The 25,992-nt window shown below is 43.7% G+C and overlaps 1 protein-coding gene across 3 annotated transcripts in view; it reads left to right on the top strand.

The window, feature by feature from the left end:
- The window catches only part of LOC149308790 (serine/threonine-protein kinase PAK 3), an 81,561-nt gene that overhangs the window by 50,667 nt on the left and 4,902 nt on the right, over positions 1 to 25,992 (top strand). For 2 of the 3 annotated variants that reach the window (XM_089536468.1, XM_089536467.1), the window contains exons 2-10: positions 7,437 to 7,630; positions 8,932 to 9,032; positions 14,171 to 14,215; positions 15,405 to 15,558; positions 16,891 to 16,928; positions 18,183 to 18,314; positions 18,788 to 18,950; positions 22,284 to 22,347; positions 24,968 to 25,016. In XM_089536468.1, the coding sequence (XP_089392594.1) occupies positions 7,459 to 7,630; positions 8,932 to 9,032; positions 14,171 to 14,215; positions 15,405 to 15,558; positions 16,891 to 16,928; positions 18,183 to 18,314; positions 18,788 to 18,950; positions 22,284 to 22,347; positions 24,968 to 25,016 (918 nt within the window). In that variant the 5' untranslated portion in view covers positions 7,437 to 7,458. The remainder of the gene's footprint in view (positions 1 to 7,436; positions 7,631 to 8,931; positions 9,033 to 14,170; positions 14,216 to 15,404; positions 15,559 to 16,890; positions 16,929 to 18,182; positions 18,315 to 18,787; positions 18,951 to 22,283; positions 22,348 to 24,967; positions 25,017 to 25,992) is intronic. The other variant, XM_089536469.1, reaches the window with a different exon arrangement.

Genomic DNA, 25,992 nt, shown 5'->3' with positions numbered 1-25,992 from the left:
AGACCACTGCACATCTGGTAGTGCATTAAAGTGCACACAGTATTGTTTTAACTTTGCATTTATGGAGTAGTGTGTGAATGCACATTTCTCCTATACATTGTGTTTGGGGATTGTACTTTGTGATTTCACAATGGTTTGTTGCCCATGCTCATCGAACACTGGACCACATATGTGTGGATCAGCAATTGCTTTCTGAGTCACTTGTGGTGTGTATATAGCTCCTTTGATGCTCTCATGGTTGTCTCGGTAGTTGTCTTGCCCTCACATTTGTGTCAGTCCTCTTATGAGGAGCATTTGGAGCATGAGAGCACATCAGGAATTAAGCCCTTCTTTCAGCAAACACCACATCAAGCCAGGATTGCCCTTACAACCTGGAGTTTCTTAACAAAGAGGGAATCCCAGATAACTTTATCAGTCATTGATAGGAGGGGATTTTTTTAAAGCCAAAGTACGTGGCGGCACTAGACTCAGCAGATCTCCCTTCCTTTACCTTCATCTTCCTCCTTTCCTTTTATTGTCTGCTCTTTGGAGGATTCAAGAGTGGAAACTCCTCAGCGCAGGGACATGCTTTTTCTTATGACTTTCCCAGTCTTTATGAATGTTGATCATGCTACATAAATAATCATCACATCCATCCATCCAGCTAGAACCTCTCCCAACAGACTCAATTCCTAAGGAATCCTGGTATTTGCAGTTTTACAAGGTCTCTCGCCTTCCCTGCCAAAGTATGTTGATGCCTAACACAACTACAAATCCCAGGATTCTGTAGGAGGGATCCATGGCAGTTAAAGTGGTGTCAAACCGCATTATTTCTACAGTGTAGATGCACCCCATGTGAATGCAGAGCAGGGAGGAGGTTCTCTTTTGAATCCTCACCAGCCAGGCCTGCGATGGTTGAGAAAGAAAAAGCCATCTGCTGAGGCTCTGTACCTTGGGTAGGTCCTTGTAGTCAGGGGTTGGAGTAAATGGTCCTTGAGGGTCCCTTCCAACTCTGCAATTGTATGCTTCCAATCTTTGTGTTACTCTAATAAGGAACACTAGCTTCAGCCTCAAAAAACAACACTCTCCAAACCCGACCTTGAGTTAATTGCTAAAGCGAGGAGCTTTTTAGCTAGCAACTGATAATAGGCAAAGCTCAAGGTCTGACTGCCTCCCTTAAAGGATTCCCAGATAAGAGGCTGGCCAGCATTTACTGACTCGCCATTCCATGGTATGGCATGCGATGCTCCTTTTGGCATGGGAATAACGTGGTTGCCTGGCTGGTTTCTATGCATTGTAAATGCTGGCAGCCATAGACAAAAAGAAGAAGAGGTAACAGTGACAGTTTAGGTAACCAAAGAAAATGAGGGAGGCAAAGGGTACATCTACATTGCAGAACCAAATGCAGTTTGGCATCGCTTTAATTGCCAAGGCTCAATGCTATGGGATCATTGGGTCTGTAGTTTTGTGAGATACTTGGCCTTTTTATCTCAGTGCCACAACAACAAAAAAACTACAAATCCCAGGATTCTGTCAGATGGAGCCATGACATATAAAGCAGTGTCAAAGTGCTTTCATTCTGCATTGTGGTGGTGGCCAAAGTTACCGAGGGAATGACAACTGAGCAAATGTAAGAAACCCCAATGTGAATGCTTCCAAATGTCTCAGTTCCTGCAATGCTAGAAATTTGAGGACTGAAGGAAAATTAAAATTGGAAAGACAAAATTCCCATTTGGAGGGCCAGTGCCCTCATTTTGCACCCTACCTTCCTACCTTGCCCCTATCTTTCTATCTTGGAGCCATCCCTACTACAATTCCACATAATCCAGCATTCGGATAACATTTGGAAACTTACAGGCAGGATATGAAGACAAACACCACATCCTCAGTGTTTGGAGGTTCACCATTTCTCTGATGATGGGTATTTTATTTCGCTGTCAACCTTAGTAACTCTGGGTGTTTTTGTTTGTTGCAAACTCATAAATGTTAAGCATTTGGGATGATCTCCCTTCTTCATTTTTTGCAGTGGCAAAGAATGGCACTTTGTATGGGATTTTTTTTTTGACACAGAGCCCAAAGCATCTTTGAGAAATCAAATATAGAGCTCACTTCAGGAGCTTGGAAAGGATGACATCACACAAAAAATTGGGCCAGAAACCCTTAATAGAAGCCTTTGTAGACCCAGATCTCCTGGGAGGGCCAGCTTAGCAAACTGACTGTGTTTACAAATGGCTGCAGTGAGTAACCCATACAGTTGCCTTGTCCTTTGAGAGCAGCCGGAACAGTTCCTCACTCAGTTGGTTAGTCAAACATTTTATTGCATGGAGGAAAGGTCATCTCAATTCCTCTGCAGGGAACAAAAATGATTTACACAAAGAAATGGGATCTATTGAGAAGGGCCAGGATTATAGAGCCATCTTCAAACCACAGAAGAGTTTTCTCAACCTTCTCCTTACTTCAGAGATGCCCAATACCTTCAGCAAATAGCAGCTCTATGTGCAAATCTTTCCCTGGAAGGAGATTTTCTGGACCTTGTGAAAGTCCTGCAATTTTATTAGGGCATCTCGGATAAATCAACAGGAAAATGAAAGAGATGTCTCTGGTTTCTCGATTTCATGTTGTCTGACAAGTTCTCTTTGCTGAATGTGACACTTCGCAAATAGGCCCAGCCCTGCCATAAGACAGAGGGAGGCAATGGCCACAAGTATTGGATGCTGTTGTGGGGATGGCCTCTGCTTCCAGAGAGATGGGCTTTGGAGTCCTTGACAGCTTCACAGCCAAATGTTAACAGCTGTCCAGTGGTGTTTGTTGCTGTTGCTGTGTGCCTTCAGGCTGTTTCTGACTTATGGTGACCCTAAGGTGAATGATAATAGGGTTTTCTGAGGCTGAGAGTGTGTAACTCACCCAAGGTCACACACCTTATGTCCATCCATCCAACCATCCATCCTTCAATCTAGGTGCTTTGGCTGTGGGTTTCCTGCTTTGTCAGGGAGTTGGTTGTTGTTGTTGTTGTTGTTGTTGTTGTTGTTGTTATGTGCCTTCAAGTCATTTCCAACTTAGAGTGACCCTAAGGTGAACCTATCATGGGGTTTTCTTGGCAGGATTTGTTCACAAGGGATTTGCCATTGCCATCCTCTGAAGCTGAGAGAGTGTGATATGGTCAAGATGCAACATGTCCAGTGGGTTTCTGTGGCCAAGCTGGGATTCAAACTCTGGTCTCCACTACACCACACTCAAACCACTAGACCATGCTGCCCCTCTGGGACTTGATTAGATGGCCCTAAAGATCTCTTCCAACCCTACAATTCTACAGTTCTGTGGTTGTTGATGGGATGATGATGATGATGATGATGATGATGCAGAAATGCCATCCATCTCACCATAGAGGTGAAGGCTATAACTCCATGAGTTGTTTGACTGCCTGGTTTGCTCTCTGGATATTAAGTGTAGACGGTCATTTACTCTCCCTTCTTATAACTCCTTATCTTTAACCTCAGCTCAGACTGGTTCACACAGAGGAGAACTTCAAGAAGAGAAGTGTCTCCTGACAACCCCTTAAGCAGAAGCCTATCCTCTGTAAAGGTGAAAGGATGGAGGCCCAAAGGGAGACTTTGATTATCTTTTCATGCTAATGGTCTCAGAGGGTGAAAGCTTTCATTGGCAGGTTGAAATGGTTTAGTAGGTGGTCTAAAGATACATGAAAGCTAATGAGATTATCTTGGCCATTATGGCCTAGCCTAGCTAATGCTCCGTGAGGAAGATACATAAGCCCTTTTGTGGGTCACAAAGTTACACATTCTTCACCAGCTGATCCAGGTGAATTCACAGAGGAGATACGGTTGTAATGCCATTATTTTAAACTGAGAATGGTTGTAAGCATATTTGCAGAAGATAGTAAGGCTAGGCACAAAGTTCTCCCAGTGAGAATGCCTCAGAGTCGAGTCGAGTCGAGTCAAGTCAAGTCAACATTACCAGAGCTTGGATACATTGGTTAAAATCCTTTTAGTGGTTTACATCATGGATGGGACACGGGGGCTATTCTCTAGCCCTTTGCACCCCATAAACATCTCTGCCAAGCCCTGAAAGGTGTCATTGCTAATTCCCAAGGGAGGGAGGACAAGGTGACTCAAGGAGTAAAAAGCTGCTGATCTAGGCTGAAAGGAGAAGTGTATGGAGGGACACCATCTTTCTTTTTCTTCACCTGGTAGCCCAGACCAGTAGAGTCTTCGTTTTTGGAGTCTTCTCCCCCTTTCTTCCCTGGCCAGGCCAGCAAATGGTCATAACCATCCTCCTCCTGAGGAGGACAGGGAACACTTGATAGAGTATCTCAGCCATTACCTTTGAGAGTTCCTCCAGGGGATTGAGGGACTTGTAGTCCTAAAAGGTAATATTGCCTTGCAATCCTTAATTGTAATAGGCTTAAGAACCGGGGGGGGGGGGGGGGGCTGCTGGCTTCCATGTCAGTGGAACGGTGGAAACTAGTCCAGGTTTTAGTTTGAATGTCAATGGAGCAATCCAAAGTGTTGACGTCTAGCCATGAAATAGGTTCAGCACCCTGGAAGGGCAGATTCATCTGCCTCCGCTGTGTGAGAACAGGTAACTCTTCTGCTAGATGGTGGCCGTTCTGGATGACCCAACCCAACTCAACCCAACCCAAGCTCAGCTTTTCACATTGGCTTCTGCTCTGTTGGACGAAGGTGCTGGAAATCTTCCAACATCTGAACAAGCAGAGGGATTCTTGGAGTTTTATCCAGCAATGTAACTTCAGTCCACTAAAATATCAGGCCACTTTTCTTTACCATGAAGCCCCGAGACTTGCATGACAAAGTGTTTCCCTCCTGTTTGGAATGGCGAGAAAGGAGGAGAAAGTCTCCTTTCGACAATGGCATTGGATTTTGGCAGTGTGGCTCTTTCAACATCCACAAGCTTTGGCGGTGGAGGCCTTAAATACAGTTGAGGAATGCATGTGGTCACAGGCGGCCTATTTCCCACTGCTGCTCTAGAGATTATAGAGATCATTTTGTGACCTTTAAAAAATAGGCTATAAAGCAGGAATCAGGAGAAGCTTGGTTGGGATCAGCTGACTGATCTCTTCGAGTGACTTCCAGAACATCATCTAAGTTAGGTTTTTTTACTTGCAGTGGTTAAACATTAGCTATAGATGTCCATGAATGGCTTTTGCATGTGTAAGCATGTGGTTGTGCTTTTTGGCTTCCAGCAAAAGTTCAGGCTTAATTTGTTCTAGGACCCATTTATTTGTCTTTTTAGCAGTTTGTGGTATCTGCAGACCTTTTCTCCAGCACCATATTTCACATGAGTTGATTCTCTTCCTATCTGCTTTCTTCACTGCCTTCACAACTACACATAGGAACTGGAAATGGACAATTCCAGTTTTAGCCTTCCATGATATATCTTTACACTTCAGGATCTTGCCTAGTTCTTTCTGCTTTGGGTTTAGTAATCTTATTCTTGTCAATGGTCGAATTTTATTGTGTGTAGGAGGGGGACATTTCATGAAACTCAGGCAAGGGTAGGGATGCAGCCTCCAAGGCCATATTTGTAGCCTCTAGGGCCTCAGAAGATACCGTTTTTGTACCAAAATGACTGCAAATGCCCTTTATGGATGTTTGGATCTCCTTTGCCATGCCTTTGGCCCATTTTAGAACCCAAGGGAGCCATCTGAGTTTTGGTTCTTTTCTTGTTTTAAAATACACTTGTCCTTCCATATTCGCTAGGGTTAGAGGCACAAGAGCCCCGTGGATATGGAAAAACCACAAATAACAAAAACCATCATGTTTTTACCTGAGAGGACACCTCTCTAGGAATCTCTAGGTCCTCCAGTGCAACTCTGTGGCCAACGTCCGACAGATACTGACCATAGAACTGCATTGGAGGAGCTACAAAGGCCTCCTAGAGTATCTTCTCTAGGAATCGCTATGTCTTTCAGTGCAACTTTTAGTTTAAGCTGACCATAGAGTTACACTGGAGGACCTAGATATTCCTGGAGAGAATATATTAATAAAATCTGTGAATAATCAAATCCGCAAATATGGAGGGATATGTATAGTCTATGCCTGGGTCCTAAATGGTGTTGGTGGGAAATACGAAATTAGGGTTTATTTGGCAGGGGGTGCAGAGAGGGATATGGCCTGCTGAGGTCTCCTTATGGGCCACTGTACACCCCAAACGCTGACATTTGCCCGTCCCGATCTATGGGTTAAAGCAACCTTCAGGGAACGTAATAGGTCTGCATGGGTGGCGTTTTCGCATCACTGGAGACGCTTTCCACCTGAACGCTGTGCATAATTTATCTTCCCCTTCTTCCTTCTGATCTTGAGTCAGGCCCTATGTGCTTTTATGAATTCCCTTATCTCCCCGCTGCCACCTGTTGGGTTAATTATCTTCAGAATTTCTAATTACGGCAACCTTTGGCGTAATTAAAATCAAACTGAGATTTAATTAACAGGGTTTCCAAAGGGCCAAATGGCACATGGCAGGGCGAGGCACCCAAACTGGCCTCTTTCTGTTGGGCTCTTCTTATTTTCATTTACTTATAGTGTAACATTGTCAAGTTGTGCCCTTGTTGCAGTGTCTGCTGTTGCTAAGAGTGGCTAGGTCAGCTCCAGATCACAGGCAAAGAAAACTTCCCATCTTAGGGCGAGGAGAAGACAATACGGGGGATGTTGGCATATTCATTTTTATTGTATTTAAAGCGTGGATGATGTGCTGCTGTTCACTGGGGCCTCCGAGGTGAAGTACGCTGGGTAAAAATACAGATATGCTTAAGATAATGAAGTGGATGTCTTCCCAGGCATTACTTGTTTAACAGAAAAGTTGATACCAGAGGTAGAAATCCCATGGAAAGAACAGGGATAGGTCCCCACACTACAAAAAGGAAGAGGACTACAACATGTTTTAGCAAAGGTTTTGTTCAAAGCATGTGTGAAAGGAAAGATGCAGGTCAGGGATGCTTTGCAGAAGTAAACAAGAACATTTTGAATCTCTTAAAGACCACTTGGACATTTCTTTTCCAAAAAGCAAACCTTGATTTTTGCCATTTTATATAAGGGACACCATTTTACTATGCCATTGTTAATAATGGGAATTCAGCACCCACAGATTTTGATATTGATGGAGGTCTTGGGACCAAACCCCAGCGGATACCAAGGGCCCATTGTATCTTAACCAATTCCTTCTTTTGCGTAATGGGAAATGCTTTGCTATTACTTCCAAAAGGTTTAAGATGTTTCCTACATACACGAGTCAGATTGAGCAATTCCAAATATTGTTGCAGCTGTTCATAATGGTTCCTATTGGGTTTGTCAGTGGCGCTGCGTCAAGAATTACCTGGTATGGGTCTCCTCCGATCCGATGCCTCTAGCTTGCTCCAGCTTTTCTGTTTTTGCTAACTCCACCCTTTCCGTCCTTCTCTCCTGTTTTAAAAAATCATGGCGCAGGAAGCTGTGAGGGTTGCTGAAGATGTCAGAGAGCCTGGATACTGAAGAGAAACCTCCAGCTCCTCCACTGAGAATGAACAGTAACAACCGCGATTCTTCAGCGCTCAACCACAGCTCCAAACCTCTCCCCATGGCTCCGGAAGAGAAGAACAAAAAGGCCCGGCTACGCTCCATCTTTCCAGGCGGAGATAAAAGTAAAGTATCACCAAGGGGAAGGGGCGCCGGGCTTTGCCATGCCTGGCATTTTTCACATCTGCTTTTCTTGGTCTTTCCATTGGGGAAAAGCGGGGAGGAAAGAGCAGTTAAAACTTGCAAGGGTGCATTTGTTTGACACTCACGTTTCCGTCTAGGTTTAAAATATACAGCTGGTGGAGAAGGTAAAAGTAGAGAGTTGTGGGGTTTTAATTTTTCAAATTTGGAGTTAGAGGAAGGAGGTTAGGACCTGAAGAAGGACATCCAGCATGCCCTGTTTTTTTGTTGCACAGAATGGGATCCAAGGCGTTTTCTGCACCAGACGGTTATACCGCTACGATTCCACTTTAACTTCTGCGGCTGCAGCCGGTGGAATTGTGTTGTCTATAGTTCAGCAAAGGGTGTTTAGCTGTGATGGTAAATCTCAATTTTTCTAGTCCTGATGGACGTTGAGGTTAATGACTCAGTTTTTCTTCCTCTAGTCTTGAGAAACTAGGGTACTCCCGCCTCCAAGGATTTCCTATGAAAGCTCTGCACTTTTCCGCATGCTTTTCCATGAAAACACCGCAACTGGGGTGTCTGTCTAGAAAGTTGCCCAGTTTCTCAAACTCTTGAAAACTATACAGTTTACATTGTACAGGGTTCTGGGTTTGGATGTAACGACAACCCATGATTTAAACAAACCACAATGAACCATGACTTTTGCTTGTGCTTTGCCGCTGGCTAAGAAACCAGAGTTGGTGTGCAGGGTTGAGCCTAGGCACAACAGCAAACCAGAATGCAAGCTGCCATTGCCATCCTACAAGTTCTAGCAAGTGGCCTAGTGATTTAAAATGTGCAAAACCATATCTTTTTCACATTGCCTTACTAAGCCCCCTCTTTGGTTTATGAACACCATGGAAGCTCATTTTTTCCTCTTTAGCGGAAAGTGATGTTAGCAAGGACAATAGTTGCCTTCCGCTTGGTGCAACGATGTACAACAAAATTGCTATTCTGTATACCTTTATCCAAGTCGTCTGAATTTTGTGGGACCTGCTTATGAGTAAGCATATACCAGATTGCAATGAAATGATGCTATTCCCATTTTGGCTGGAGAAAGATTTTTTTTAAAAAGAGATTCCTTTAAATATATGAATGAATAATACATGAATAATTAATTTAATTCACCTTCTTGGCTGCCGCCTTTCGAATTCAGATTTATTTGTCTCTCCCTGTCCTTAAATCCCCTTGCTTTGAATCAGTAAAATGTGTGAATGAATGGCAAACGCAGATGAACAAGTGTCTATTCCCATTTTGCCCTTAGCCAACAAGAAGAAAGAAAAAGAACGTCCCGAAATCTCCCTCCCGTCAGACTTTGAACACACAATCCATGTGGGGTTCGATGCAGTCACTGGGGAATTCACAGTAAGTTGTGTTTCTGGCATGTACAGCCTTGGAACAGACTTTACCAGCTAAATTACTTTTCTTTGCAGCCATTTAAAACATCACTTGCAAAAAGGGTGAATGCATGCATGGGAGGGATGGTGTTGCTTACATGTACCGAGACATCGCTTCTATCGCATCTCCCCACATGAGAAGCACGCTGCCATTTATTCCGAAAGCATTGTAAAGTTTATTCCGAGGTAGAAATTTATCACATCTCTCCAATGTACATTTGCTGCACATGCAAGAAACTTTAATACAGACTATCTATTCTGAATACCCAGAAAGGATAGGGCTTAAATTGACAGATTTGGGGATTCCCTTTACAAATGAGTATATGACACTTTCTCTTATTTTTAAAATGAAGATTGTGGTTCATAATAGTTTAGTATGATTTAAGTACTGTATGGGAAATCAGCCTAGCTTATTTTGTTTCCTGCAAGGGTTGCTTGCCACAGGCTGTGAACTGTGACAACTATGGGAAGACATCTGAGGATGCTCTGTGGATAGATCTTGTAGGATAGTTTCCGAGTAAATCCGCTTCAGCTTAAGGCAACCTTAATGATGACAGATGTCCAAGAACTCCAGCCATCAAGAGATCCTACAGTATCGGGGCTGTGGCTTTCTTGATTGAATCAACCTGGTCTATGACCAGAGTTTGGAGGCCTATGTGCCTCCAGATGTTGTGCTTTAAGTCCCAAGCCTGGCTAGTAATGATGGATGATGGGAGCAGCATATCTCCATATCTATTTCCTCATCCCGGTGTTCCATCCATCCAGCTATGGCATGTTATTGTTGAGGTGGGCAATGTGTAGCACAAAACCACCATACATTATGAAACAATATTTGTGGAAAGCGGGAAGGCTAGAAGAACTCATTGTGGAAAGAACATGGGACTACACCCATGGCTTCCTTTTGAGTTTTGTGCTTCCTTCCAGAGTAGGGTTGGCAATGGTTCTGACATTCAAATTGTCCATCTGGAATTCAAAAGTGGATTGCTGGTGCTGGGGCAGTTTAGCAAAACCTGGTGAGATATATATCCAAGGTACTTTCTAGTGGACATTCCAACCAAGGATAATTATTTACCTTTCAATAACTTTTCAATATGTGGCTGACATCATGTTAATGAATTATCATGATGGGAGTCAGATTTATGCCGTCTCAACCACTTCTGGTCATTGAAGCAGTTGGAATTCTCTGCATAACAACCCAAATCCCTCCACTCCATCTTTTCCCAGTTACAGTCCCCCCCCCAAAAAAAAACACAAACCTGACCATTTCTTGGTTGGTGGAGAGTAGAGAGAGCATCAGATAAGCATCCAAGTATTTTCTTAAAGCTGGATGCAGAGCAAGGACATCATCACTGGTGGCATCTGAAGGACCCCCAGAGGTCCCTGTGGATGCCTGTTTCTGTGTGTCCATCTATGAGATGTCTGAGTAGGGACCTGTTGAAAGATACCATCTTTGAGGTGCTTTGGACCTAAGATGTTTAAGTTTTTGAATTGCACTCTGAAAATGAACTGGTGGCCAGTAACCGGCCCCTAGACAGGGTAGCAGTTCCTATTTGTGTGTGTATTTATGTATCTGCCCTCAAGTTGCCTATTGACTTAAGGCCACCCTGTGCATTTCTAAAGCAAGGAATGCAGAAATATGGCTTTCCTCTGAATTATAGCCTACAGCATCTCTAGTTTAGCAGCTGGAAAAATGCGATTGCCTTTGAAGACGTCTCAAAATAAAACCTGTTGGCTGTGCAGAACTAACCAACACTTATTGTGGAATAAACAGATTGGTCTAGTTCAGACGAAACAATCTCAGCCTTCATTTTTTGTGGGTTTTTTGGGCTATATGGCCATGTTCTAGAAGAGTTTGTTCCTGATGTTTTGCCAGCATCTGTGGCTGGCATCTTCAGAGAATAAACATCAGGAATAAACTCTTTTAGAACATGGCCACATAGCCTGAAAAACCCACAAAAAACTGGATGCCGGCCATGAAAGCCTTCGACTTCACACTGGAAATCTCAGCATTATTTAGACATAGATTATCAGGCCAAAAATTAATTTTGTGTCTGTATATTCCTTTTACTTTCTTCCTCTTCTCCATTGCATCACACATCTCCCTTTAAGACATCCAAGGTTTCTTGAGTGTAGTTTATGTTTAAACCCAAATCAATACAATTCTGGAAGCAGTTCTAGCTTGCAAACCATGAACCAACCTCATGCACAGTCTTGTTGGTCTGATAAGGAGGGAAGCCATACTTACCTGAAGGTCCCAGTTTGCAGCCAGGAAAAAGGGATAAGTGGCTTGTGAACAAGCATGGCAACTTTTTGTAAGTTCCTGGAAACATGGGAGTAACTGCTTTAAGGTGAGATTGGCAAGATGATCTTATGCTAACTCCCAAGATCAAATGACAACTCTAGTTTCAGTGGCTGGAAAAATGCAATAGGTCTCAAGATGTCAGGTCTGTGGGGGAAGTACAAAAATGTCTGCTCTGGTTGATCCTGACAATCCTCCAAAAGTGGCTTCCCTGTCCTCCCTCCCTATCTGACTATGGCCTGGTCCAGACCGGCACTTTGCGCCGGCCTGGCCACATACTAGGGTTGTGTGGGGCCGGAGCGTCTGCACACCCTGCAACCCTAGTATGTGGTGGTGGTGGTGTCATCATGGCAGGCTCCGAAACGTGGAGCACAGGAAGTGGCATCATGGTGGTGCCACTTCCTGGTTGCGGCACTGCTTGGCGTGCAAGCTTTGTTCCCGTGCGGCAACCAGACGGCCGCGGGAACGAAACCATGGGAGAAAGAGGCTGGGTGGCTGTCCTGGGGCATGAAACCCCAAGGACACCCCTTTCTGGGAGCACGGTGAGGCGGCATTTTGCCGCTTCTCCATGGTCCTGAAAAGCGCCAGATTGGGGCCTCTGGGCTGCCAGTGAGGCTTCCCTGCCCCCAACCTGGCAAGAAAAGAGGCGGGTGCAGGCCATCCCTGAAGGGGTGGTCTGATAGTTAAGATGAGATCTATTGATGACTCAGTGTTCATGTAACCTCTTCACAACTTTGGTGAGTTGGCATGGAGTTGGGATGAAATGAGGGAGATGGTAGGCCTCCATCAGATTTAGTGAACTGGGACCTCTGTTATGGGACTCCTTGGGCTGATGGAAAGTAATTTGGGAAGTATGTATCTGGCCTCAGAGCAGGATAAGGGATCTATGCAGTGACTTTTATCCACATGGAACTGTGGTGCAATCACTCCAAAGCTATTGAGACAATGCACAACAGATATATACTAATTCACCACTATTAGAGTTTGTTTGCAATGTTATGTCCATCTCATCTGAATTCTACTGGAATATAGATGAGCTCCATCTATAGAGGTTAATCCTACAACACCGTAGCAATGTTAGTTCTTTGGCCTTGCAGGATTTCCTGAAGGGCGTCAAGAAAGAGAAACGAGGGGTTGATTTTCAGCAGAACACTGTGTTTGGAGGATCATAGCCCTAAAAACTGAATGGGAATTGATCTATGCACAAAAATCCAGGGTAGTCCTCAAGCTAGTTGTTGATGATGGTCAACTTAAACAGAGCATGGATTTCTCACTCCTTAAAGAGCCAGATGTTTTTAGCTGCACGACCACAGCTGATTCCAGAGGTTAGATATGGGCCTTTGCCACCTTGGTCTTTCCTGAACTTAAGTCTCATTTTGGATGTTTATATGGTAAGTACATTGTGCTGAGGGTTGTGCTACTCATGTCAGGTCTTTTAACCAAAAGTGTCTGCAAGTGTTCTTTCTTTTTCTCTCAGAAGTTTGGAAGTGCCGGGGGTATCTCCAAAATCTGCAAACATCTCCTCTGCTTTGTGCCAGAGGATTGCCTTAGTTGCTGTGCAAGCCCTGTGGGTTAATGTGCCATGTGCAGCATATACCTTTTTCTCTGGCACCTAAGGCCAGCAATGGCTCTGGCTGCATGGCCTGCATTGCTCCAAGCTGCATCCAAAACCAAAACCGGGTTGCCTTCCATGGGCTCTAAGGTTTGGCTTTCAGTCATTAGCCTTTGATGACATGATGTTGTTTGCCATAAATGCATGTCCAAATTCCATTTCATTGTTGCTCATTGGAGCTCCCATGAATAGCAGAAGTAGGGCCAGAAAACATATGGGGAAATGATTGGAAATATCCAAGCAGAACCATGCTTCTGAAGCCACGTAAGTCACTGGTTATAAAAGAAATCCATGCATTTATAAGAAGCAGAGGAGTGGGATTTTCAACGTTAATATTTTGAATCATTTTGCAAAGTTCGCTTTTAACAAGAGGGATCCTCGTTTCCCCATCTGGAAGAATATCTGCATCCAAAACTTCTTTTTTAAAAACAATGCAAAAGGAAATTACATTTTCTCTGCAGGGAATAATATTTCTGCATAGAAATATTATTTGCTGTGTAGCAAATGCTGCTTGCTATACAGAACATGTTATTTTATGTGCAGAACAAATGTGCAGGATAAGTCCTGAATTGAGAATAAGCTTTGAAAAGTGCATGGCTTTCAAAGGCTTTCTGAAAGCTGGCTAAAAATGGTTAAAATTACATCTTTGAGAAGAAATTTAGTGAAAAATCACATCTCTAGCAAGGAGTAAGCCCCATTGGTCACTGTTTCCTTTAACACATATGCACCGGAATGCACTGAATATCTTGCACAAAGCCAGTGCAGAACTGATAAGATGGTTTAAGCATGAGAAAGATGTTCTGTCTTCCCCGCCCACCTTTTTGACTCAGTTGTTGGCCATTCATTCTTAGCAGTATGATTTTCCTAATGAGCAAAACAATGAGAAAACAACTCCGATGCACCACCGCCGCAACTCTGCAAACAGATTAAAATGGAGGAATGGATGCCTCCAAACTTTGGGCTTAATTGTGATTTTCTTTTCTGTTTCTTTTTCCTCCAAAGTCTGTCTTCCTGTACCTGTCAATTGCTGCTTTGTTTGGTGCCTCCTTCTCTGTTCAATGGGATGACCTCCCTATCTCCCTCTTTTCCCAACCCCATTCCAACCCACTGGGTTTCCACCTTCCTTTCCCACCTTCTCAGTTGTCCCACATTCTGTTTTAACTTTCTTTTCTTTCTTTATTTACGTCCATTGCAGCCAGATCTCTATGGCTCACAGATGTGCACAGGGAAGCTCCCAGAGGTGCGTCACTGGCCCAAAAGAAGCTTGCATCCAAGTGCTTCTTTGAGATGTCATAGCATTGCAGCGGCAGGTTTCATGTGTGTGCAGTAGATTTCGTTGCTTGGCTTACCCCCATTCCCTCATCATTAACCCCCCCTCAATGCCAGAGGCCCATATCACCATCATTTGTTGATTTATTCATTTATTTATTTTGCCAGAGGACCTCTTAGGAGGAACCAAAAGACGATAAAAACCGAAACCCTTTTCTTTTGCCAGAATCTAAGCTGGGGTGGCAAACCAGGAATGCTTCGACGCAGTTATATGAGTTGTTGGCTGCTTAGATGTGAATTGTGCAGTAGAACTGGGGATGGGAGTGCGACCGTTCCTTTGATTTAGGAAATTATACTGGATGTTTCGGGGCACCTTTCCTCTTTCCTGAACTAAAACCATCCCAATGCAAACTTGCAGTCCTTTTTCTTTGGTTTTGCTCTTGCAGGCTCTGCTTTGAGATCCTGCAGTATCTTTGTGTTGTTTTGGGGGGTATGAAACCTAGAGATGTGGAGGACCCGAGTAGAGACGCGAAGGGATCTTTGACAGCGCTAGCTGTATTAAGTAATCCCCGATTACCCTTTTGATTTCCAAATTGTAGTCCTTCTTCCAAACTGTGGAGAAGGTTCCCCAGAAACCAATTCACATGTCGGGAGGCGGCTTTGACCTCCATTGGATCGGCTGTTATCATTTGAGCAGAATGCCTTTCTCTTGTTACACACCAGATATCCAGTGTAAAGTTCCTAAAAGCACACCGTGTCACCCTTCGATTTAGAATAGCATTTGGATGTCTGCACTGAATCACCAGGGAAACTGGCTAAGCTTTTCCGCCATTCTTCCATGGATCAGCGAGAGTTGATTTAAGGATGAGTTTCATGCACTTTTTCCCCCCACCGTCACAGTCATAACGGTCTTTATTTATTTATTTGTTTATTTTTGGCGTGCTTCAGTTGTTTCCAGGTTTTAGCTCTTTGTTTTAAGAAAGAACGAGGGAATGATTACAGTGGCTGTCAAGTGTCTAGGTTTAAACTGTCAGGTGTCAGTCAAAGTCTCCGGCAGGCAATCTTAACAGGGAGCATGGGACTCTTGGAAGGGAACTGTACTGGCAGATGATCAGATGAAATTTCCCCAAGTCCTCATTCTTTCCGCTTGCTTTTCGCAGGGGATTCCTGAACAGTGGGCCAGGTTACTGCAGACCTCCAATATCACAAAACTGGAGCAGAAGAAGAACCCACAAGCTGTTCTGGATGTCCTCAAATTCTACGATTCCAAAGAGACCGTCAACAACCAGAAATACATGAGCTTTACATCAGGAGGTAAGCAATGGCAGTGAAGAAGGCATTATCATAGCCAACAGATGAGGACCATGGGTAGATCGAAGAACCAGGGTGGTGTAGGCATTTGAGTGTTGGACTTGGGCTATTACCACAAAACAGTTTGACACCACTTTAACAGTCATGACCGGTGTGGCCTGTTATGCGCATGCCAGCCCAGGTGCTGATCATAGCCCGTTTATTGCAATAGCAATAGCAAGCAATAGCATTTACAGTTCTATACCACTTATCAGCGAACTCAGCACTCTCTAAGCAGTTTACAGTGTGTAAGCCAATTGCCTCCAACAAGTTGGGTACCCATTTTACCGACCTATGAAATGATGGAAGGCTGAGTCAACCTTGGAGCCTGGGATCAAACTCACAACCTTATGGCTGTAATACCAGCATTTAACCATTGCCCCACCAGGGCTCCTGTAATGATCATTACCTACAGCTGTCTGAGGAATCATTTTGGGTAGCCTCCCACATGGTTTGCAGGGCCCTGAACTTTGCCATCTGTACCAAAGCTGCATACTGCTCCAGAGCTGAGCATTTGCACAAATGCTTCTCACTGCTCCAGAGTTGGGATGCAGTGAGGTTGCAGAGTTCTGCTGATGCTCTTGGCTACTCTGGAATTGGACATCTGCACCAATCCTTCTTGCGCTACTAGAAGGTTGGCGTGGCCCCAATCCAGGGCAAAAAGGGGCGGCTGCATGCTGCCTGTCTGTATAGCCCCAGAGTCCCCATGCATTTCCTCATATAGAAAGGAAATCAGATTTAACATTTTTAGGATGATATAAAAGTGGTATAAGGGGAAAGGATCAAGTAGCTCTTTTTCTCTTCTTTTCCTGAAACTGTCTGCTGTGTGTAGATCCTATTCAGTCTTGTACATCACTTTCTCTAAGAGTAAACTGAAGTGGCCAGTATTAACAGGATTGTACCCAAAACAGGGCTAGTGAGAACCATGAAGTTTGTATTAAGGTGCTTTGGGGAAGCCCTGTGGTCTGTACAACAAATGAAACAACCTCAAAAAGGAGTTAAAATAGACCTCGCCCAAGAATGGTAAGAATCTATGGGGGCCAGTTCCATGGAAAAATGGGAAAACAAGGGAAATGGAGTGGAGCATTCCTGAAGGGGACATGAGTGGCTGGCTGCTAGGAATTCAAGTGGAGTTCAGCCAACCAGCCAGCCATGTCCCCTCGAAGAACTGCATGCCCTGCTTATATTGTCTAACTCGACCCTGTCAAATATCATCACAAATTCTCCTTCTGCAAAATGCCCTGCAGCCATCCAGGTTCTAACAGGCCGCCATGGGTTTTCTTTTGCACATTTCAGATAAGAGCGCCCACGGATATATTGCAGCCCATCCTTCGGTGAGTATGAAAACCTGTCATGGGATTGCGGGGGGAGGTAAACTGATCCCCACCTCGTGGAATTCCCCCCGTTTTGCAGCATAATTTGATCTATGTCTGGTTGAAATGGGTGGGATCTGTTGAAACTCTAGGCATTTGTTTTTAAACAGCAGTATGCATTTAATTGACATTGAATTATACTGGGAACCACAAAGATACACTTAGGACAATCCATATCAACATTGTGTTCTCAGTATAAATGTTTTTGTGCTCACTGCCGAATGGCTCAACAGGGACATGCCTTTCATATTTAAAATGTGGAACGACTTATTTTGCATCACTGAAGACCCGACAGAGACCCCACAATAGCAGCAGACAGTGGAAAGGGGAGCCATAATCCTGTCAATGCAGACACAGTTAGACAAGTAGATGCATGTTCTCAAAGGTTACTCAAGGGTGCCAGCCTATTCAGGGTTGCAGGAGCCCTGTTACACAGATGTGAAGTGTTGCACATGTGGTGGTGCTTTCTGTAAGTGTGCTGCTTACTGGCGGGTAAGGATTTGCGTTGACTTGGGAGCAATGGGAGAAAGCAAAGTGGTACCATCCAGTGCAAGAGCAGTTGCACAAGAACCCTAGCTTAGCTACATTGGTGTAATTTTGCATTACAAAGCTGGTAAATAGGATCTCCCTTGGGCTACTTCCCATACACAAAGCTAGAAGATTCCACACCCTTCGTTTCCATTGGACTGCAAGGAGGACATATGCTGTTCTATGGCTTTGTTGTTGCTGTTATTTGCCTTGAGCTTGGCTTCAATTTATGGGGGCCTTATAAATGAGAGACCTCCAAGAGGTCATCAACAGTCCTGCTCAGGTCTTGTCAATTGGAAGTTGGATCCAAGGGCCATGTGCCACCCATGGGCTGCACTTGGCACGCCTCTGCCTTAGATTTTAGCAAATGAAGCCTTGGTTGCAATTTCCCACATTTTAATTGCCACCTTCTTGATCTCTGTTTACCTGGAAAAATAAGTCAGCCCCTTCCTTGCCAATTGAGATTTTTACTATTGCTGAAACGTAGTTCCCTGTTTACAAGCAGACATTTAGCAAAGACAACACAAAGGGGGGGGGGGAGATTATGAAATGCAAATCAGGAAGGGACAAGGGGAAAGAGAAACGATGGGGGATGCATCCTCTGTCAATGCTCCGACCTTTCACATTTCACCAGTACTTTTGTGATTAGCCAAAGCTTCATGGGACTCCTGCAACTCTTCCCTACAGAGCACAAAAACAGCATCAGAACCCCCACTCGCTCCCCCTGTATCTGAAGAAGAGGATGAGGAAGACGAGGAAGAGGATGATGACAATGAGCCGCCACCAGTTATTGCCCCACGTCCAGAGCATACTAAATCAGTAAGTTGCTACCGGTTGTTATTTCAAAGGATGCCTCCTTGTTAAGATCAGGGCAGTCTGTTAGTGACATACACAGGTGTAAGTCAAACTCATGCCTGCATACGTCGTTTTTCAAGTGGTCAATACAGAGGTTGGTATTTCCTCCCTTCCTCGGTATTGACCAACCCCTTCATGTACCATAGAGATGCTGCAATCTCACTCCCCAAAGGCTATTTTGTGCCCGATGGAGAGTGAGAAGGATTATAGAAGCACTTCCTGTAGCTGGACACAAAATGTTGGCATCGTTGGCTGAGGCCTCTGGAAGACCTCAGCAGATGATATATCCATTTTTGTGTCTGACAATGGGGCCATAGCCAGACAGTTCTCCAATCCTCCCTTATCTCCACTCACAGAATGGAATTGGAGATGGACTGCAGAGACTCTACGGAGAATGTAGATGTTGTAAATGTTGACTCTCGCTTTGTGCCTTTCAGATTTATACACGTTCCGTCATTGAACCTGTCGCTGCACCAGCCCCACCTAAAGAACCTGCAACCCCCCAGCCTGAGAACTCCAACACAAACACTTTGTATAGGAACACAGACCGGCAACGGAAAAAATCCAAGATGACCGATGAAGAAATTCTAGAGAAATTAAGTGAGTGATGTCAAAGGTGATGTCAAGTTAAGTCTGCCAAATGTGATACCTAGAAGTGAACAGAGCGCTCCACATATGGTTCAGCCCAGGGCAGAACTGTTACTGCCTCTGATCAAGAGCAGGGCTAGGGATGTAATTCTTCACTAAGACTGCATCCGCACTGCAGAAATAATCCAGTTTGACACCACTTTAGTTGCCTTGCCTCCCTGCCCTGCATCTCCAAACCCCCATCTTGCATTACAGATTTTTAGCTGCTCTCATTTCTTCTTCTTAATAGCATAATGCAGACATGAATGGGATGTCTGAGGAATTGCCTTCAAGCCGACTTGGACTTGGAGATTGAAAATCTATGGAATTTCAATCAGCCCACCTGAAATGTGGCAGAACGCACATGCCTCTGTGACCATGGGCTAATTAGGAAAAGAATTAAGGATTAATTAGGAACGCCTTACATTTTAAATCCCGGCGATACATCCTCCTTTGAGAACTGACTTATTTCGTGTCCCCAAGTCTTAACATTTGTCCGTTTTTATAAAGAATGTCACATCGAATCGTTTCTCCTTGCATATTTGTTCCATTCTTCTTTGACTTCATAAAGGGAGAAATGCCAAGGTTATAATTTGGGCCAGATCCTGTTGTACTGCACTAAACATGGCTAGGCAATGAGGCAGTTAAACCAACAGGAGAGACATTAACAGATGCACAATGTGGTAATTCAACGAAATGATGGTATATAATACAACTACCATGGGACCACATGAGTGCAAACATGGTGTACATCTTGCCCACTGAATCTCATGATAGATGGGAAGATTGGGACCAGATGACTTGTTTGTCCAGTTTCCAGGTGCTAACTTTGGAGAGGGAACATCAAGGTCTCTGTGTCTCCTTCTTATCGTTCTTTACATCGTTCAACTGGACCTAAAGTGCTGGATGTTTCTGATGGCTCTTCAGTTGGGGGACTGCCATCTGTAAAGCAGGACCCATGGCCACCCTGTGTGTCTTTAGGTCTATTTGCACGTACCTTTGGCTTAATACATGAGGCTCCTAGGTCCTCTCTGAATCAAGACATCTGTGCTTTTTCTTTCTTTCACGCTGAGCTGCCTGCCTTTCCGCTGTTCAGCTGCAGCCCACTTGGTTGCTTCAGCTGCCCTCTGGCGTCCTCTTCCGCTCATTGCAATGTTGAAGCTATGTGGGTCATTTAAAAAAGAACAAATCTGAAAGCATCCAAAATCATGGTCAAGGACATTTTCAGGGTAAAGATAAGAAGGTGGTGACAGCCGCAGCTGACAAGGCTGGAGCTAATCTGTTTTACCACCTGTAATGCAGAGCAGCTGCAAAACCATCCTCCGTATCTTTTCTCTCAGCCTTCTTTTAGCGAATGCTAAAATGATTAATGCACAGCTTGGCCATGTCCAGCAAGCCACTGCCATGAATTGCTTGACTCCAAGGTCCTCTAAATTAGTTGTATTAACTGGGCTGCATTATTACTTCTCCTTGCCGAGCAAATGACTAAGATAGTTAAAATACATATAAGACTAACAGAATTCATAGACAGGTTGCAAAGTATGGTCAGCATCCTGTTAGTGACCTATGCAATCGTAAGTTGCATTACACAAGTGAAGTGAATATATATATATATATATATATATATATATATATATATGGACAATGCATTTTGGTTATATCCTGCCGATGGCAGTGTAGCCAGAGCTGTGCATGTGGAATTGTTGGGCATGTTGCAGAGTGCATTTAGGTACACGGAGTAGTATAGGAAGGCACATTGCCTCTGTGCATTGCATTCATTGCACATTGTAATTGCAGAACAGGTCGTCAGCCATGCACCTTGACCACTGATTCACATATGTTGTGCTATAGTGGCATCCACTATTGTTGTTGTGTGCCTTCAGGTTGTTCCTGACTAATGGCGACCCTAAGGGGAACCTATCATGGGGTTTTCTTGCCAAGATTTGTTCAGAGGAGGTTTGCCATTGCCTTCAGGGGCTGAGAGCATGTGACTTGCTTAAGGTCACTCAATGGGTTTCATGGCCAAGCAGGGAATCAAACCCTGGTTTTCAGAGTCATAGTCCAATACTCAAACCACTACGCCATGCTGGCTCCTGTAATTCATTGTGGGAAATGCATAATGTAATTCTGCCAGTGGATATGAAGTAATGCGGGATCCCGGCCTATATGTGACAATCTTATATTTATGGGAACATTCCTGTGCGGAAGTGGAGGCTGTCTTCTGTGTAGTCGGAGGTTTTTTCATTACTATTTTGCAGCTGTGGCCTTGAGAGGATAGCAAAGGAGGGCTAGAGAAAGACAGACTTTCTGTGTTGGGTTGCAGTAGTGCGCCTGCAATAAACAAGGCAATAGAGCTTGACCTGGGAAGGAATGGGATTCTACTTTAAGTGATGCCACTGTTGCTGTGTGCATTTGCATCTCTAAAGCCAAGCCGTTTTAAAAGAATGCAGCTTTAGGTCTTCAAAGCGTTTTCTTCTCAAAGGTAGCAACAAGCAATTTCAGCAGTTTTCCTTCTGCTGCGAGAAAGTTTTTAAAACCGTGCAGTTTTTGAACGCAAGGTAAACAGCAGCTGGCTCCAGAATCGCTTACTGAGCATGTATGAAGAACAGAACAGAAAGAAAAGGTGGAGATAGATTAGCCTCTCTCACCAGCTACCTTGGCATGTTGAAAAATCATAGATTGGTATGTTTCGTCATCGAAATGGTAACCATAAGAAATATGGAGGGTATTGAAAGAGAGAAAAATCATCCCAGAATGGGCTTCATGTAGTCCCTAGATGTTTCAAAATGTTTTTGTGTACTTATGCAAGACTTACCTGAGCTGGTTTGGTTCACTTCAACATGTGCGTAATATTCGTTTTGAACAAAAGTTGGCTGAAACACATTGAACTGCTCTAAAACAACAACCTGCTTCAACAGACATTTACAATATGGTGATTATATACGTATAATCCCAAAACGAAGATGCTCCAATACTGTGGTTTCCTTCATCTATCCAAAAATGTGCATCCTAAATATAGTTTATTTAAGATGCGTGTTTTTGGATCTCATACACTTCTTTTCTAAGATATTTCTTTGTTTCCAGTGTGTTCAGAGCTGAACCCAAAATTAGGGAACTATCCTATTCCCTTCATATGATTTCTGCCTCCGTTACCAAAACTTCTGTCCAAGGAGTAAAACCCAGGAACACATCCACTTTGTTAACAGAAGTATACCTGTCCCTGCTTTTTCTTGCTCTTTGTTACCATTGAAAACAACCTATGTAGACACATTTTAATACAAGATCTGTCTTTCTTGGTTGTTTTAGGAAGCATTGTCAGTGTCGGAGACCCAAAGAAGAAATACACACGGTTCGAAAAAATTGGGCAAGGGTGAGTATTACCAAAGCGGCTCTGATCTTTCATATCTACCCAGACCCTTTTTGTATGTATGTAGTAAGTATTTCCAATAACGCTGACTGTCATCTTGCGGTAGGGATGTAATGCTGTACTAAATGTCCTCTCAAAGGTAGCAATGCGCAATTTCAGATAGTGTCTTCCGGCTGCAAGGAAGTCTTTAAAACTATGCTTTAAAACAGTGGTCTTTTGGGGGTGGAAAATAATACTTCTGCATTGTGCATAAAATGATGTTTTGCGCACAGAAAACGCTGTAATTGGGGATTCGTTCTGCGTAAAATTCACACACAGTGGATTTGCATAGAAAATAGTGTTTTCTGTATAGGAATTAATATTTATGCATTGAAATATTATTTATCAAGAAGCTATTTCATGAGATGAAAATGCAGTAATTGAAGATTTGAGCCGAAAATTCACACAGGGTCGACTTGCATAGAAAACAACATTTTCAGAAAATACTGTAACTGGGGGTTTATTCTGCATAAAATTTGCACATGGTTGGATAGAAAATATCCTTTTCTGTTCTGAGAATATCTTTTTGGGGCAGGAATTAATATTTCTGTGCCGGAATATTTCCAAGATGGGCAAATCCTTGTCTCAAACAAGGTGCACTGTCTCCCTGCACCTGGTTTTGGCCATACAGACTTACTTTTGATGGAAAATATATCTTCTTGGAGGCAATATGACTTGGCTAATATTGTAGATCTCAAAAGGTTTTGAGTTTCCTTGCCAATCTTCTTTTTTAGACCCCGAAATTTGTAAATAAACCGGTTTTCTAAACACAGACACAGAAATGCTCCAAGATCCTAGGAGCTGTACTTCCGCCCTGACGACCGTGAATAAATGGAATTAAAAAATGGTTATGTAAACAAATTGGATTAATCTCCCCCTATTAGTCATAGAAAATGCATTTGCATTCGTATTGAAATGGTCTGTAGCGGGCCTAGGGAAAACATTATGTTAAACCACAGTCTATGCTATATATATATATATATGTGTGTGTGTGTGTGTGTGTAAAAATGCAGCGAAAATGTTTCCTGCCAGTTTCTCAACATTCATGCAGAGCCAGAAATCAAAAGCATCCTTAATAGTTTCAATACGGTTGGCTCTGCCATTAAGGAGAATGAGGTAGCTGCTTTCGGCAGCTGATTTTGGATGCAAACGGTTAGCTCTTTAGCTTGCTGTCACTGTGTTGGTTGTTGTGTGTCTTCAAGTCATCTCCAATTTATAATAACCCTATTCTAGGGTTGTCTTGGCCGGATTTAGAGGAGGTTTGTCATTGCCTTCCTCTGAGGCTGAGAGAGCATGACTTGCCCAAGTTCACCCAGTAGGCATCCTTGGCTGAGCAAGGATTTGAACTCAGGTCTCCTGGAGTCCTAGTGCAACACACAAACCACTACACCACACTGCCTCTACTGTATTTTCACTGCTAGAGAAACCAGAGAACTGTTGTGGAATCATCTCTCTCATATCCCAAAATAACACATGTTCTTGTAAATACAATGCACCCTTTTTTTACATGGAGGATCCATTCCGGACCCAACCACATAAAAAAACTGCGTATGTTTGAGCCCCATTGAAAGTAATGGGGCTTGTGCATGACGCGATGGCATGGCAGGTGCGCCCCATTACTTTCAGTGGGATGTGCCACCCTTTGCGCCCTGTGCGCTCCCGCATGGCTTTCGGTGTGTGCTGAAAGCCACATATAGTGCGTCCGTGTATGACGCGGGTGCACTGTAACAATACCTGCATACTGATCAGACATCTGGGTACAGTGTACATGCATTGAATGTTAGAGCTCCATCTGTGTACAGATCAACAACCTTTGCACACATGTACACAGAGTTTACTTATGCATGGACACACTTCATGTTGTGGTGGTTAAAAGACAACCAGACTGTAGACATGAGAATGAAGAGGGAGGTAATATCCACTTGTTTTGGAGGAATAGACCCACGTCTAAACACAAAATTCATTGATCCTTCATATATGTCTTGTACACATAGCCTGGAGGTAATTTTATACAACATTTTGAATAGTTTTGTACATGAAACAAAGTTTGTATATACTGATCCAACGGAAAGCAAAAGTGTCACCATCTCAACTCCCCATAAACAAAGTTTTGGTTTTTGGAATATTTCAGATTTTGGAATTCCAGGGAAGGGAGACTCAGCCTGAAATTCAGTATCTGCTATTTCCTTGAAGGACATCCCAATATCAGATTAAAATATGTGAAAACAAAGTGAATCCCTTATATGGCACACTCAAGTGGATTTAGATTTAATCCATAAATCCAGACATCTAGAAAAAGGTAGTTTTGATCCAGCAGTAAATTGAAAAGTATCTGATAGGCCTTCAGTACAGATTTAAGTACATACATACATACATACATACTGTATATGAAGTTCCACTTGAAACAGCTAACGAACACTGTTATTCTTCCATTGCTTCCTCAAGGAAATACTTCCAAACCCAGACAACTAATATTCTAGCAGCTACTGGCAGAAATATTTACAAGTGTGTGTGTGTGTGTGTGTGTGTGTGTGTGTGTGTGTGTATTCTTCACAACCTGGTTTTACTTTTGTTTCTCCTTTAGGGCATCGGGTACAGTTTATACTGCAATAGACATTGCTACGGGGCAAGAGGTAAGTGCAATGTTGACTTTTATTCCTTTTCGTTTTTATATAAATGGACTATCTAGGGGATTTGGAGGCATGTTCACCATATTATTCCCATTGTAGAACAAGAAGTGACCCGGACATGACTTCGAGGAGAAGTTTCTGGGCGAGGATAAACCATTTTAGGTCCAGGAGAGACGTTTATTAAAATGGGAAATCACCAAGACACGACTTCCATGTCACTTTCTGTTTTAGAAAAGGTCTCTCCTGGACCTAAAATGGTCCCTCCTGGCCCAGAAATAGCATGAAATTGCCAGCATGCCACCAAGGAGGGAGCTGAGGGTGAACCTACCTGGAGGCCCCTGGAAAGGCCAGAGTCCACATGAGGTCCACAGGCCACACCTTGGCCACCTGATGTACAAACACTGACTTTTCTTCAGCAGAGATGATAGGACAACTTCTTTCATTTCATCTGAGGGTAGTTGGCTGTCGTATGGGGCACAGGACAGACCACATGGCAAACATCTCTATCCATCAGGGCCTTGCTGCCACCTTCCTAGAATCATAGAATCATAGAGTTGGAAGAGACCACAAGGGCCATCCAGTCCAACCCCATTCTGCCATGCAGGAACTCTCCATCAAAGCATCCCCGACAGATGGCCATCCAGCCTCTGCTTAAAGACCTCAAAGGAAGGAGACTCCACTGCACTCCAAGGAAGAAGTGTCTTCCACTGTCGAACAGCCCTTACTATCAGGAAGTTCCTCCTAATGTTGAGGTGGAATCTCTTTCCTGTAGCTTGCATCCATTGTTCCGTGTTCTAGTCTCTGGAGTAGAAGAAAACAAGCATGCTCCCTCCTCCATATGGCATCCCTTTAAGTGTTTAAACAGGGCTGTATCTTCTTGTGAGCCATCACAGCTTTGATGCAGCATTAAGCTATGGGGAACTTCTCTGGTGAAGTCAGAGGTCTCCTCTGCAAGCTTGTTGGGCCTTGCTATAGTTGT

Source organism: Sceloporus occidentalis, unplaced genomic scaffold (assembly GCF_023333645.1).
Source record: "Sceloporus occidentalis isolate IW3139 unplaced genomic scaffold, rSceOcc1.0.p SCAF_8, whole genome shotgun sequence".
NCBI lineage: Eukaryota > Metazoa > Chordata > Lepidosauria > Squamata > Phrynosomatidae > Sceloporus > Sceloporus occidentalis.
The sequence above is the reverse complement of the archived record's forward strand: the minus strand, read 5'-3'. Positions and strand labels throughout refer to the sequence as shown.